At 31.0% G+C, this 14,225-nt stretch overlaps 1 protein-coding gene across 1 annotated transcript in view; it reads left to right on the plus strand.

Moving 5' to 3' along the window:
* The window catches only part of LOC129217086 (propionyl-CoA carboxylase alpha chain, mitochondrial-like), a 51,179-nt gene that overhangs the window by 16,916 nt on the left and 20,038 nt on the right, over positions 1–14,225 (plus strand). Inside the window, exons 8-15 of the mRNA XM_054851334.1 lie at positions 1,714–1,792; positions 1,873–1,975; positions 2,155–2,249; positions 5,504–5,586; positions 5,724–5,791; positions 5,868–5,937; positions 9,384–9,532; positions 12,208–12,276. Of these exons, the coding sequence (XP_054707309.1) occupies positions 1,714–1,792; positions 1,873–1,975; positions 2,155–2,249; positions 5,504–5,586; positions 5,724–5,791; positions 5,868–5,937; positions 9,384–9,532; positions 12,208–12,276 (716 nt within the window). The remainder of the gene's footprint in view (positions 1–1,713; positions 1,793–1,872; positions 1,976–2,154; positions 2,250–5,503; positions 5,587–5,723; positions 5,792–5,867; positions 5,938–9,383; positions 9,533–12,207; positions 12,277–14,225) is intronic.

A 14,225-nucleotide genomic window follows, 5' to 3' on the forward strand; every position in this document is an offset into this window, starting at 1 on the left:
TGCCTCTTTCAAAGTTATTTCTGTATGGCTTTATTTTATTTATGAAAATATTATTAACTATGTGATACAATCATCTATGAATTCAAGCTAAATTTTCGCAGTACAGAAAAATGGTTATCATATTGAGTTTCAACTGAAGTGAGAGAAAATGTAAGAAAATTATTAAAATGCAAGAATAATTTTAGCATAATTACTATACAATGAGTTATGACTGAACTGTATCTGAACTAACAAGTTTGAAACATAACTCAAATTTTAGTGGGTAATATCGCTCTTAAGCCCAGATTTTGGCCAGGTTTTGTCACTGTAAGGAACAATTTCAGAATTTTCATAATTTCCATTATGTACTTAATTTAAAAAAAAATAAAATTATACATGCAAAACATAAAAATTGCTGATCAAATTATTTGTTTAATAAAGGAGTTATAGCCTTTTGTTTATTTTATGAGCTTCATACATATTTTTTGTGTCTTAATTTCTATTATTCAAGAATCATAATGGTCAAGATTTTCACTTCAATTAATGATTAAAATTGTTTTAAAAATAAGTAAAGTAAAAAAAAAAAGAGTTTTTTGCATGCTTTAATGCTTGTAAAAAATTTTGGTCTTCAATTGCAGCAAAAATTGCAATGTTGCCAGTCATCAAAATATTCTAAAAATATGTCATTAAATTTTTCTAAGTTAAGTGAAAGCTTCCTACATTTGAACACAAATGATTGAAATTTACATTTGTTTAGGCTATCAAGGTATGAGTTGCAGAATGTCACCTTTGTTTGTAATAAGAAACACAAATTTTAATCTCGTATAAAAGGCAATAAAATTGAAATGATCCGTCAGCTCTCACAATTTAAACTGCCCATCTTATCAGTGTTCTCGGCGTTTTCAGACTTGAAAAATACTGTTCATCAATTGAAATTTTAGATGTTCATAAGGTAGAGACTCGTTTAATATTATTTCCATTAAAAGATGACTTGTTTGATATAAATTGTAGCTGTTTTGATAGATGGTTAGTATATTTTGTAAACAAAATAAATATTTTCATGAGGTTTGAAGAAATATAAGTATTTTATGAGCTACACAAATCAACCAATAATAGCTTGTTTCCCGTTAAAAATCTGGCTTCTTCATCATCAAGCAAGGTGTATATACTTATTCTAAAGTGATGTTCTTCTCAGTAGCAATCAATTATTTGCATTTTAAAGTTATGCTTACCATTTTTAGCAACACTTACGTATGAGAAATTCATTTCGTGAACTATGTTAAAATATCAACGGTGTACTTCCACTCATTCTAGAACATAGATTCAATTTGCTTGCAGTATGATATTTATTTACACATTGCAATTATTACTTCTTTTCAGAACATGTAATTTGTCGTTGACACTTCTAGTTAGTCATTACAGCAAAAACTGTGACCTAATAAGATAAATAAAGAAGCATATCAATCAATTGCACATCAATCAAGAGTCAAGCTTACAAAATTCTTGACGTGAGATCGCAATTCCAGCAAATGGGGGCAGCCATATTGTTTATGTCAGGTGGTTTACTGGCTTGGCTACTTTGACTTGGTGAAGTTTGAACCACAACAGATGTATTGAAGCCAAATGCGCTCTGAATCTTATCATTTTTTAAAAACGCTACTTGGAGTAATTAATTATCCATGTCTGTTAAAAAATGATTTAGACTTCTCACATGCAACATTAGTTTCTTTCTAGGTTATCCAGTAATGATAAAAGCGTCAGCTGGTGGTGGAGGTAAAGGAATGAGAATCGCATGGAATGATAAAGATGCTATGTATGTGTAATGAATATTGCATAACGTTTTAATGTCTTTAGAACATATATTGTGATATTAAAACAGTTTTTATTACTTAGGGAAGGTTTTCGGTTTTCATCCCAAGAAGCTAAAGCCAGTTTTGGGGATGACCGTTTACTTGTTGAAAAATTTGTTGACAATCCCAGACACATAGAAATTCAAGTATGTTTTAGTATTTTGTGTTTTTATTTGCTTAAATGTAATACCCTTGTCTGCTCAGGACACTGGCCATGGTGTATAATCCCTTTGAGTGTTTGCTATAAAGGCTGTGTAAACTTAAACTCTTAATTTTAAAATTAGTATTTCAACTTTCTTCCCATACATTGCAATTTTTATTTTAGGTGCTGTGTGATAAACATGGGAATGGAATATATTTAAATGAAAGAGAGTGCTCCATTCAACGCAGAAATCAGAAAGTTATCGAAGAAGCTCCTAGGTAAGATTTTCAATACATTGTTTAGTCTGTAATATACTATGAATCGTGGTCCTAGTTTAACCTGCAGGTTAATTTTGTCCCTATCTTTGCAATGTTTAGTCCCATGTGCATGCTTCGAATTGCGAAATGTTCAAAATAAGGTGCATAAGGTTTTGTGCTACACATGTTTTTGTGTGGGGAGGAAAATGTATTTTTAAAAAGTATTTTTTATAATTGCCATTGGATTCATGATTTAAGAATAGTAACATATATGTGTGTCAAAATTGTGGTTTGGGGTCAAAATGTCTCCACAGAAATGTCGCGGGACAAAATGTCGCCGGTCCAAAATGTTAGACCAAAATGTCGCCAGTCCAAGAGGTCGCCGGTTCAAAATTCGCTCATTCAATTGGTATGAAAAATGTAAATGTACAAAAATGCTGTTTAACATTAAATTTGAATGATAACTGCCTTTAAGGAATGTCTCCGTTAAAAATAGGATTAGACTAAATGAATTTTTGGAAAAATCTAAAAAATTTCTCCCTTTTTGATCTGTAACTCTCGGCTGTATTTTTCAGCAAATAAATAGAGTACAAACAAATGCACTTTTCCTTTTTTAAGTTATCTTATTTCTTGTGACACGCTATTTACCAACTGTAAAACGTTCTGACAGCACGGCGTTCAGTTTTGTGATTAGTAAGTATTTTTCACAACAGTAAGTAGTCTGCACTTGTGCAACTTGTAGCAATTGAGGAAACCTTTTGACAAAGAACCTTGATTTTCACAGGAAGTGGATAAAAACCGGTGAAATCCTGTAATGTTCCACAGATATAATCAGTAACGTTTCGGTTTTTTTTTTACAGTGAACTCCACTTGCACTGGTAGAGTTGTAGACTTTGAGGGAAAATTACCGACTCTGACTCTTGGAATTTTAAACCTTTGACTTCCGACTTCGATGCTTTTACTCCAAACTTAGTCCAACTCTGGTGACTTCGAATCTGCAACCTTTTTCTGTAAAGCTGTTCTTGTTCTACTAAGTGTTTTAAAAAATTATGATCAGGATTCCGAATTTTGTGAAAAAATAATACTCACTGCTAAACTTTGTTTAAGCTTCCAAACTGAAATGTTCCTAATCTCAGGTTTCTATATTTTCATTTCACGCACATTATTATTATTTTTTCTTTATCACATTTGTTGTCCTTGACAAAAGCAAAGGTTACCCAACATTTGGTGCTTTTACGCTGCAATTGTAAATTCCTTTGAAAGCCTTGCTTTTATGCAGAAATAAATAACAAACACTTTATTTGTTAACAAATATGAGTAGAAAACGGCAAAAGACACATATTTTAATTGGTTGTGATTTTTCCGATCACCTGCAAACAATGAAATCGCAACAAACCTGAAAAAGAATTAGACTTGTATTAAAAATATGGGCTTCAAAAAGGTCATAATTCCAGCTCTATATACCATACCTGCCAAGCCTTCCGGATTTCCCGGAAGTTTTACGGATTTTTGTGTCCTTTTCCGTTTTTCCGGTTATGAGCAAAATCTTCCGGATTTTTCACGTTTTGTAGGAAAGAAATAGTATCTCGCCAATTTTGGCGCTAACGATTCTTTTGTGGAATGCGGCACCGCGTTTTAGGCCAAGTAGCCAAGGAAAGGTTGCTGTAGGAGAATGGCACGAGAAGAAGTGAGGCAAGATTATGACGTCACGGAGTGATACAGCGCATGACTTCATCGGGATCCAATCAAAGCAAGCGTGGCGCCTGGCAACTAGGGGCACAATTTCGGCGCCGATTATCTTCTCGTTCTCTCAGTTCGAGCTGTTTGTGCTTTGTTCTGTTTTTAAAATGAGTACCAAATGTTATTTCTAAACTTTTATAGAAAGCAAAAAAGTAATATTTACTAAACGAAAGTAAGTTCAATTGATTTGAAATTCATAACTAATATATTGTTAAATGAAAAGAGGATAGGGGTCCTGTTTGATTTTATTCTGCGTTAAAATCTTGTGGATAAAAATAAAAAAATCTTCCGGATTTTTTTTCTCGGAGGTTGGCAGGTATGATATACAGTTTGGTAGATAAAAAATAAAGATATATTAATAATGATACTAATAAACAAATGAATAAATTATTCGTTACTTCATAAGATATATCAGTCATAAATAAATGGGAAAAAAAATGAAACGTTTGACCGCTAAGTCACTCTGATGATATTGGTGCCAAAATTGAAACATCATTTGTTTTCTTTGAGTGCTACCCATTGACTACTTTTATATTTGATTTCATTATTTTTTGAGATGTGGTAGTCACTTATACCAAGAAAATGTTCAATTACTCCACAGTCTAGATGGAATTGGCGACAAAAACCAATCAACCCTAAATCACATGTGGGTAACAAGTTTCGTTCAAATTATTACTACAGGTTTTGAGGTAGAGTAGAAACAAAAAAATCGGTCATGCACACACCCGCACACATATATTTTCCATTTAAAAAAAACAGTCAAAAATAATTCAGCCAACATCAGAACGTATAATTCATCCAAGTAAAAAAAAATTTCACTCATCCAAAACTTTTTTCTCTACATTAGATATAGAAGAAAGTAAAAATACCTCCATTTTTTAAACAATACTTTCCTTTATATCAGGAATTTTCACAAAAAGCAAGTTTCAAAACTAGTAAAAAAAAGAGACTTATTTTTTATTCTTCATCCTTTTTGTTTGACCAATCAAAATTGCTTATTGATATCAATTAGTCGAGTGTTTTTACTACATATCTATTGGTTTTACAATTGGTAGGTAGTGAGTTACGTAAAATAAGCTAATGTTAATAAGGATACATATGTTTTTTGTATACTATTTATTTTCTGGAATATGTCCAACTTTTGCGAATTAAGACAAGAAAATTTTTGGAATTTTTGAAGGAACTTATTTTTAAAAGCATTCTTTCACAACTTTTATGCTGAAAAGCATCGACTTACATTTAAATTTTTTCGCACCAATTGAAGGAGCGAATTTTCAACCTACCACATTTTGGAATGATGGCATTTTTGCCCGGCGACATTTTGGACCGGTGGCATTAAAAGCCGGCGATATTTTGGCCGCAACATTGTGTCCCAAGACATTTTGGGCGCATACTCAAAATTGTAGGTGATGAAAAGTTTATTGATAAAAGAGAATTAGCTTTACTTTGGATCTTAGTAGTGATATTTAATTTGCCTCATAATTGTTGTAAATGATTCTAACTTTTCTTTCCTTTTTTTCTCTAAATATTGATAGCACGTTTGTCGATAAAGATCTCAGAAAGGCTATGGGACAACAAGCCGTTGCACTTGCAAAAGCTGTTGGATATGATTCTGCCGGTAAGCGAAAGTTTTTTTATGGAATTTATTGTTTTGTTTAGTAACTTGGATGTTTGCACCTTAATTTTTTAAGCAACTGTTACTTTTTGTCTATAGCTTTTTTATGTTATAAATTTATTCTTTTTTCTTTTTCGCAGGTACTGTTGAATTTTTAGTAGATTCAAAGAAAAATTTTTATTTCCTTGAAATGAATACAAGACTACAGGTACTTTTTTGGGAGGTTATTTAAATTGCTCTGAATACTGTAATAAATGACTGAAATTATATGGATATTTTTTCAGGTTGAACATCCAATCACTGAATGTATAACTGGAGTTGATTTAGTACAGCAAATGATTCGTGTTGCAAAAGGTATATTTTCTAATTTATACATATATGTGCAAACTTTTCTACTGCAAAGCAGAATCATATTTTCAAAATACACGAGAGTCTTATTAATCTGAACTTGTTTGACTGTGCATTTGGATTACTAATAATTTATATCAGAAAATTGCTATTTTGTAAGGGAAGTCTTGTTAAATCTCATTCTTTTGCACACTGTTTAGTGTATATACACATACATAATTGAACATTACAGTTTCATATGTTGTACTGTAATTTAATTCATTTGACATAAGAGTGCAACACCTACCTCTGTGTCATACCTTTACGGAACATTATAGTACATTACTTCATTGCAATGGCGGCAGAGTAACTGGCACTGACTATAAAACTACCCATGGCATTGTCTCAGAAACACCGAAATAGAAATTAAAGACCATGTATAAGTTAAAACTAAAGTTTTTTTTTCCCTCTCTCTCTGAATTTTGAGATTTTATCCTGATTTTCAGATTAACGAAGAAACTTTCTAACTTTAGTAACCTAGAAACATTACTAAGAGCTGGAAATATAAAAGAAAATGAAACACCTAACTGTCAAAAAGAGGTCTTGCTTCTGTTATGTATTCATTAGGTTACTGTAACACTTCATGCACCTGTTGAATAGCTTGCTGGGGCAAAGATCATTCTGTTCCAAGGCAGTGTTTAGCCTTTGATGGGGGAAAAGGAATTTTAAATAGAGAAAAAATATACATCATAAGAGAATTAAGAGGGCAAAAAATCTGCATCAAAATATAAAGCTTTCCAATTGTGCTGAAATTAAAACTCCCCCCCCCCCCTCTCCCCACTTGTAGTTCCTTCATAGTTTTTTTTTTTTTTTTTTTTTCATTTTTGATATAGTGTCAGCAGAGTGAAGTATCAGACACATGGCCCTGGGTAGCACAAACTGCACCTCTACCCTACTCAAGCCATACTGAATGGGAAATTTTTGCATTGTGAGTTTTGGTTGAACACGCTGATCTGAATTTATTTCGATCATATAGTTGAAATTATACCTTATTCTTATTGAAATTTTTGGCCTGCACCGTTATTTACTTAATTTTAAACTAGTAAAAAAATCACAATGCAAGTTAAATAATTCTTCTCTGTGTGTATGTTTTTTTTTTTTTTTAATGATTGGGACATTTTATATGTATTGAATGTTGAGTGAGATTTCTATGGACAAACTTTGAAAGAAATGAAGTTCATAAAATGATTTCCACATTGCATTCTTTAAATTTTTTTTTTGATTTCATCTGTTTGCTCATGTCCATATTCTTCACATTTTGGGATCAGTGTAATGGTTAGTGAAACCTGTGTAAGTTGACCACTTGCGGTGCAGTACTTTGGTGGTCAACTTAAACAGGTGGTCAACTTATAAAGGGGGTAATGATTTATTTATTTTTTTTATTTTTTTATTTATTTATTTTTTTTTTTATTTTTTTTTGTCATTTCTTGCACCACGTATTCATTTGTTGACTAATTGACACTTATTCTTTCTGTTCAACTTACTTTCATTGTTCAGCATTACTTTGAAAGAATAATTTAAAATGTTATTCGAATATTTTTAGAGATTATTTTCCCAGAATGGCATATAATGTGTCATGCAAATTTAAAATTTCAGTAAATTGATCAAAAAAAAGGTCTTATTGTTTATGAAAAGTTACTCATTGATATTAATAGTTCCAAAAAATTCATAGTTAATCAAAAATTACAAATTTTTCGCTTTATTTTTTTCTCATATACATATATAACCCCATGATGATCTACTCAAACTCAAAAGGTTTAGTTATGCTGCTGTTTTATTTAGTTGGTAAAATGCTGGTCTATCATCAAAAATATTCTTGGAAAGCTATAAAAAAATAATAATAAAAAAAAGAAATTTGCTAAATAAAATTTTAAAAAATAAACCAAGTGGTCAACTTACAAAGGGTTTTTTACAATACTCCAAACCAAATTTGGTGTTCATTAGTGGTCAAGATAGACAGGTGGTCAAGATAGAGAGGTGGTCAAGTTACAGAGGTTTTCCTTCATTATATAAGATATTACTAATTCCGTTTCTGACAAAAGTGGTCAACATAGACAGGTGGTCAACTTACAAAGGTGGTCAACTTTACAGGTTTTACTGTATTTACTTCTTTATGGTTGATATTCTTATCCTTGGTTTCATTCAGCTCCCATTGTATTGCATGCATTGATTTCATGCAGTGCAGTGGTGAAACTTTGTAATATAGAATTCTGTATTAATAGCTATAATGACATTAAAAAATAATGTATTATTTTTCAATGTGCAGTATAGTTAATGTGTACTTGTTGGACTGGTTGAAGAGAATGCGAATGGTGCAAGTCACAATGCATTATTGATCTAATGGCCCTGCATCTACGCTAAACAATTTAACCACACCTTTTAACATGAAGCTTTATAATGACCAACATTTATCTTGCCAACATGTATCGAAAAACACCATTTTTGAGATAATGTATTAATTTATTAATTCTGTCGAATTTTTCGACTGTGTGTTATACAAAATTTTAAAAGGTGTTGCTGTAGTGTAACAATCAAAATTGGTTGATTTCGATGAAACTAGAAAAACCTTTCCTGCACAGGCAATGAAATCCTTTGGCTCATTGTTTTAATTGATGTGATGTTTTATGTTATTTCTTGACGCCTATCTGACTTGCAAATTCTAAGGCCTTTTAAAATATTAAAAGAGTACAGTAAATAATTTATTGAATGTTTCTTAACTTTTAAGCAATTTCTTTATTATTAATGTGTGTGACCTTTTTTGAAAATAAGTACATTATCACTGTTGGATTATAATAAACTGTTGTGGTTTAGAACAGATCTGTGCGTTTACACATGGCTTTAGGATGAATGCTGCTGAAGCAGGTGCATGTTGTAAATTATTTTTTCAGCATGCACCAATGGTTTTTTTTTTTTTTTTTTTCAAACTGTCATGCAGAAGTTTATATGACTTGTTTGACTGTGTCTAATTTGAAATATAGAATCTTTACAAACTTTGCCATTATTGTTGTTAATTCTAGGTTATAGTGACCATAGAAGCAATAATTTTCAAATATCACACTGAGCCTTCTCTTGTGACAAAAATAAAAGACATCAAATGCTAAATATAAGCTGTTAAACAGAGGAGTTCTATGGGGTGCTTTGCCAAAATCAAATTAAAAAAACCCATGCTTAAATTAGTTCAAAATGTTATATTGGGTTAAATGGATCCTATTTTGATAAAATATTAGCTTTAAAACATATTGCCCATGCTTGTTTTAATTTAAAATAAAAAGTTTGGTTATTTTTAGATCATACTGTGTATTTGGTTAGTTTCAAAATTAAATTAATTTCCCCTCACTTTCTTGCATTTCCATTGCATAGATTTCTCGAAGAATTAAATTTTTTATTGTTTCATATCAAATTTTTGTGTGAAGGTCATCCTCTGAGGATAAAGCAAGAAAATGTTGGTATATCTGGATGGGCGATTGAATCTAGAGTTTATGCTGAAGATCCTTATAAGAACTTTGGATTACCTTCCGTAGGTCGCCTGTATAAATATATTGAACCTCTTCATATTGAAAATGTAAGTATCATTTTTTTGGGGTTATACTGTGGAATATCCATGATTTGATGAATTACTCAAACTTAAGCTCCTGTATTGTTGGGGGGAGGAGAATATTGGATTTGTTTAAAATTTTCTTTTGTAATTTGTGTATCATACTTATCTAAAATGATTAGTTTAGAAAATGCATAGTGAAACATTTTCATCAGTATTAAGAAGCATACATTTTTATTTATTTATTTATTTATTTATTTATTTTTTTAACCACTTGGTTCAAATGTTATTTTCTCACTTGCTGCATCTAAGTTCACCAGAAAAGAAAAAAAGGTAGAGCAACCTCAATTTTTATGGTATCCTCCAAGATAAATTTTCTATTAGAGCTATTTACAGTTTGATATTATTATCAGCCTTTTAAAAACTATTGTTTTTAATATAAATCATCAAAAATCAAAAGTTTGTCGTGAGTTCAATTATTTAGCTTTTGGGCTTGAGAAAAGAAAAGTATTTCAAAAAACTGCTTTGAATATTGTCCAAATGCAAAATTAAATAAATGTTAAAATAAGGAATTATCAACTTAAATCACTTCTAAAATTTAAACCATGATTATTTTGGAAGAAGTAAAAATCTTATTTTAAGCTAATAGTAATGCTACTGTGGGGGAGTTTTTTGCAGATGGAGCAAAGTTGCATGTTTGCTTCCTTAGTTCATTGTGAAAGACGTCTAAAATTTTAGTACAGTAGAACCTCTCAATAAAGGACACTAAGGGGACCAGACATTTTGTCCCTTTAATAGAGGTGTCCCTTATTCGGAGGTGGATGAATTGGTGCATGCTGTGTACTTAGTAGTATAATATTACAATAAACATTAACTATTAACACTTAAGATGAAATACTGAAAATGTCTTATTATGTTAAATAAAATTCATAATTATTCACGTTTCTAAGTTTATCTTATTTTATTATTTAAAATTTAATAAAAAATTTTGTAATGGCTTTGTTTTGTGGCATACAGAAATAATTTTGAAGTAATTCATTACATGTATTTGCTTTATGTTATGTAATTTACAATGTAATGCAATGTGTATTACAATTAATGTTCAAAATTCTTATTAGTTGCTGTGCACTCTTCGTTGGCCTTGAATCAACTTGAATAAATTATTGAGAGGGCAAAATATGCATGTTAATTTCAGCAAGTTTTTTTTTTTTTTTTTTTAACACATTACTTGTTTCTTTCACATATGTTTATGTCAAACCTGCGTCAATTAACTTTTAGAGGAAAAGTGAAACTTCCAGTGAATTCACTATTTCTTATGTGTTTATACATTATTTCTTGCTTTTTTTCCCTGTGACAGACCTTTAAATAGAGTGTCCCTTAATTAGAGGTAAATACATGGAAGTCCTTATTCAAAGGGACTGGAACCGGAAAAAATGTCCCTTAAATAGAGGTGTCCCTTAATGGAGGTTCTACTGTAATTGAAAACTTTTTCAACTACCATATCTCTGTCCAGGGCGGTCCGAGGAGCTGACGGTGCCGTGCGCGAACGTTTCCTGGCATTCCCTCCCCCAATACACACAGAAAAATTAAGTTAGTTATAACATCAATGCATAATACTACATTTATGTATATATTTTTATTTTATACACACATTTACATATTTTTATTTTTATTACTTATTTTTTTACATATTAATGAACAGAACAATCAGAGGGCTATGTATAATACAAATTAAAATGCAAGCAATGAATCTGTGAAAACTGAAACCAACTAAGAAAGCTTGTACAATAAGTTTAAGTATAATGATTGATAAAAATGCAAAAACAAATGAAAAATTTGCTGATACTGCCGTTTACCTTCTCAGGACAGAAATGTTTTTTGGTGACTAAAAAGAATGGTGCAAGTACTGATGTATGGATATTAAAAGTAATACAGTATTTTGTCTGTTTGGCCTTTAATTTATCCAGCTTATGAGAAAATGAGGAATGTTGAAAGCAACTGTGTGTTACGTGCCTTGTAGTCGAATTTCGCACATGGCAATGAACATAGTAACCGAAATGAAAATTTCAGGCTAGAAATATATCTATGTTCAGTCATTCAAAATCAAAGTATACAGAGTAGTTAATTTGAGTACATATTAATAAATAGTAAAATAAAATTGACACATCATATGCTTTAAAACTATAGCAAGATTTTTAACTATCCGACCTGCCTTTCTCCCTAATTAGGCTGGATAGTTCAAAGTTTATTGTAATACTTCTTAAACACATGAATTTTTAGACACTTTCCTACATCTACGAAAGTATGCTAAGCATAGAGAATCGCACTTTCAAATGTGAAGGAAGGTGATGTTTTCATTAGCCTCTGACAAGGGTGCCCATAAAGGGGGCAAGGGGGGCTCAAGCCCCTCTCCTTAGAAATGAGAACTTTCTTGCTTTTGGTGCTTTTTTTTTCTTTGCAAAAATGTATAAAAATTTCTCTTCCAGCCATTAATGAATAAGTTATTAAAAATGTCAAATTTTAATACTCCCCCCCCCCCTAAAATTTTGCATATGGGCACCTTTGGCCTCTGAGGTCAACAATTGCATAAACAATAAATGGAAGGTGTATGGAAAAAAAAATTACTTTTTGAATAGTATTTGATTATGCAATGGCTTATTTCACGAGTTTTTATATTTCTATAAAAGTTATCTTCAATTTAGGTTCGTTGTGATAGTGGTATTCAAGAAGGTAGTGAGATTAGTATCTTCTATGATCCCATGATTTGTAAGGTTAGTATTTTTATTATCTTCCCTTTTCTGAAGTAGGAATTCTCAACTCAATCCAAGTTTTTTTTTTCTTTCTTTTATTAAAGCTTTAGCATTTTGTTATTTTGGTATATACAAAGCAGTTTATTAGTTAAAAACAAAACTTTCCTACTAAATTTCTAATACTTGAGGATTTTAAGTTTTCCCTAGGGTTCAGATCATATTTGTTGTACTTTTTAAATATGCATTCCTTTTGCAGCTGTCTAAAAATATGCATCTACAAATGCTTCTCTCAGTTTTAGTTTTGTATACATTGACATCAATATCACACATCAGTATCAGGGGCGTAGCTAAGGGGGGGGTTTTGGGGACAAAACCCCCCCCCTGAAAAGTTAGTCTCAAAAAAAAAAAAAGAGAAAAAGAAGAGAGAAGAGAAAGAAAAAAAAGAAAAGGAAAAAATTCCAAGCGATTATACATATATATATATATTATATATATATATATATATATATATATATATATATATATATATATATATATATATATATATATATACATATATATATATATATAAATAAAAGAAGTAACCCCCCCCCCCCCCCCGAAAGTCGGGTCTAGCTACGCCACTGATCAGTATAATGTTGTTTTCAGTTATGTTCTGTGAAACATGGTTTTAAGCTAACTTAAATGGTTCTAAAGGTTTTAACTTTATCCAAGAAAATAGATTGCAAGAAAGAAAAAGAAAGGAACTTGCTCCAAAATTTCAATTATTGGAAAAGATTACTTGAGATTCTCAATGCATCACAAAATCCAAATTAAAAAAAAAAAAAAATATCATGCACAGTTTAAATAAACCAGGGAAGCTAGTGCCTTTTAAATAAAACATTCTTTTCTTAAAAATTGAATTGCTGTAGTCTCCGGTGAAGACTCTAATAGATAGCGGGGTGAACTTTCAACTCGCAACTGAAAAGCGTTCTACTCATAAGGTGATACAGATATGTTTTTCTTAAACTGACCAGTTATAAAAGAAACTGGTTGCTTACTTTTTTGAAGGCAATGCAATTGCAGCATTTTAATTCCTATTGTTTGTCTTAGCAAATAGCTTAAATAGAGAACAGTCAGGATGAGCAAAAACTCCTGCCAGTTTGAATGGTAGGCTAAAAGACTGGGTTTATACTTTTTGCAAAAGGATTTCCCTACTATTGTCCTGAGGCAACGATATTTATTTAAAATGATTTCTGCCTGATGAAACTTTTTTTCTCCTCCACCTAATGACGTTATTCTATTTATCAAGGCATCAGTAAGTCTGAATTATTCACATAATCCTCCCAAATGTGCAATCTGGAGCTGTAACTGTTTTGATAGCAGTGGAAAGGATTCAATGATTTTTATAGTTTTAGATTGCCTTCTCAATTAATATCCAGTTATTCTCCTCATTGTTTGAATAAGATTACAAAACAGATTGCAGTAAGAAAAGCAATGACTTGACTAATATGAAGAGCATGTTGGAAGATAGTTATGTCTGAGTGTAATGTCCCAAAAAGATTAGATGCAAAAACTTTTGATTAGTATAACAATAATTTGATCATCTTTATTTGAAAATTATCAGATAAAGACTGAAGAAGTGAAAGAAAGTATTTTACTATTGACAATGCAGGAAATTTAAAAAAATTTTGCTACTATTCACAATTAGAATTTGATATAATACAGCAAATTTTCAAATCTTTATTAATAATAAAGCTGAAAGTCTCTTTGTCTGGATGTCAGGATGTCTGTAGAATGTCTGGATCTCTGACGCGCATAGCGCCTAGACCGTTCGGCCGATTTTCATGAAATTTGGCACAAATTTAGTTTGTAGCATGGGAGTGTGCACCTCGAAGCGATTTTTCGAAAATTCGATGTGGTTCTTTTTCTATTCCAATTTTTAGAACAAAACTATCATAAGATGGACGAGTAAATTACGAAATTATCAT

Source organism: Uloborus diversus, chromosome 2, assembly GCF_026930045.1.
Source record: "Uloborus diversus isolate 005 chromosome 2, Udiv.v.3.1, whole genome shotgun sequence".
Lineage (NCBI taxonomy): Eukaryota > Metazoa > Arthropoda > Arachnida > Araneae > Uloboridae > Uloborus > Uloborus diversus.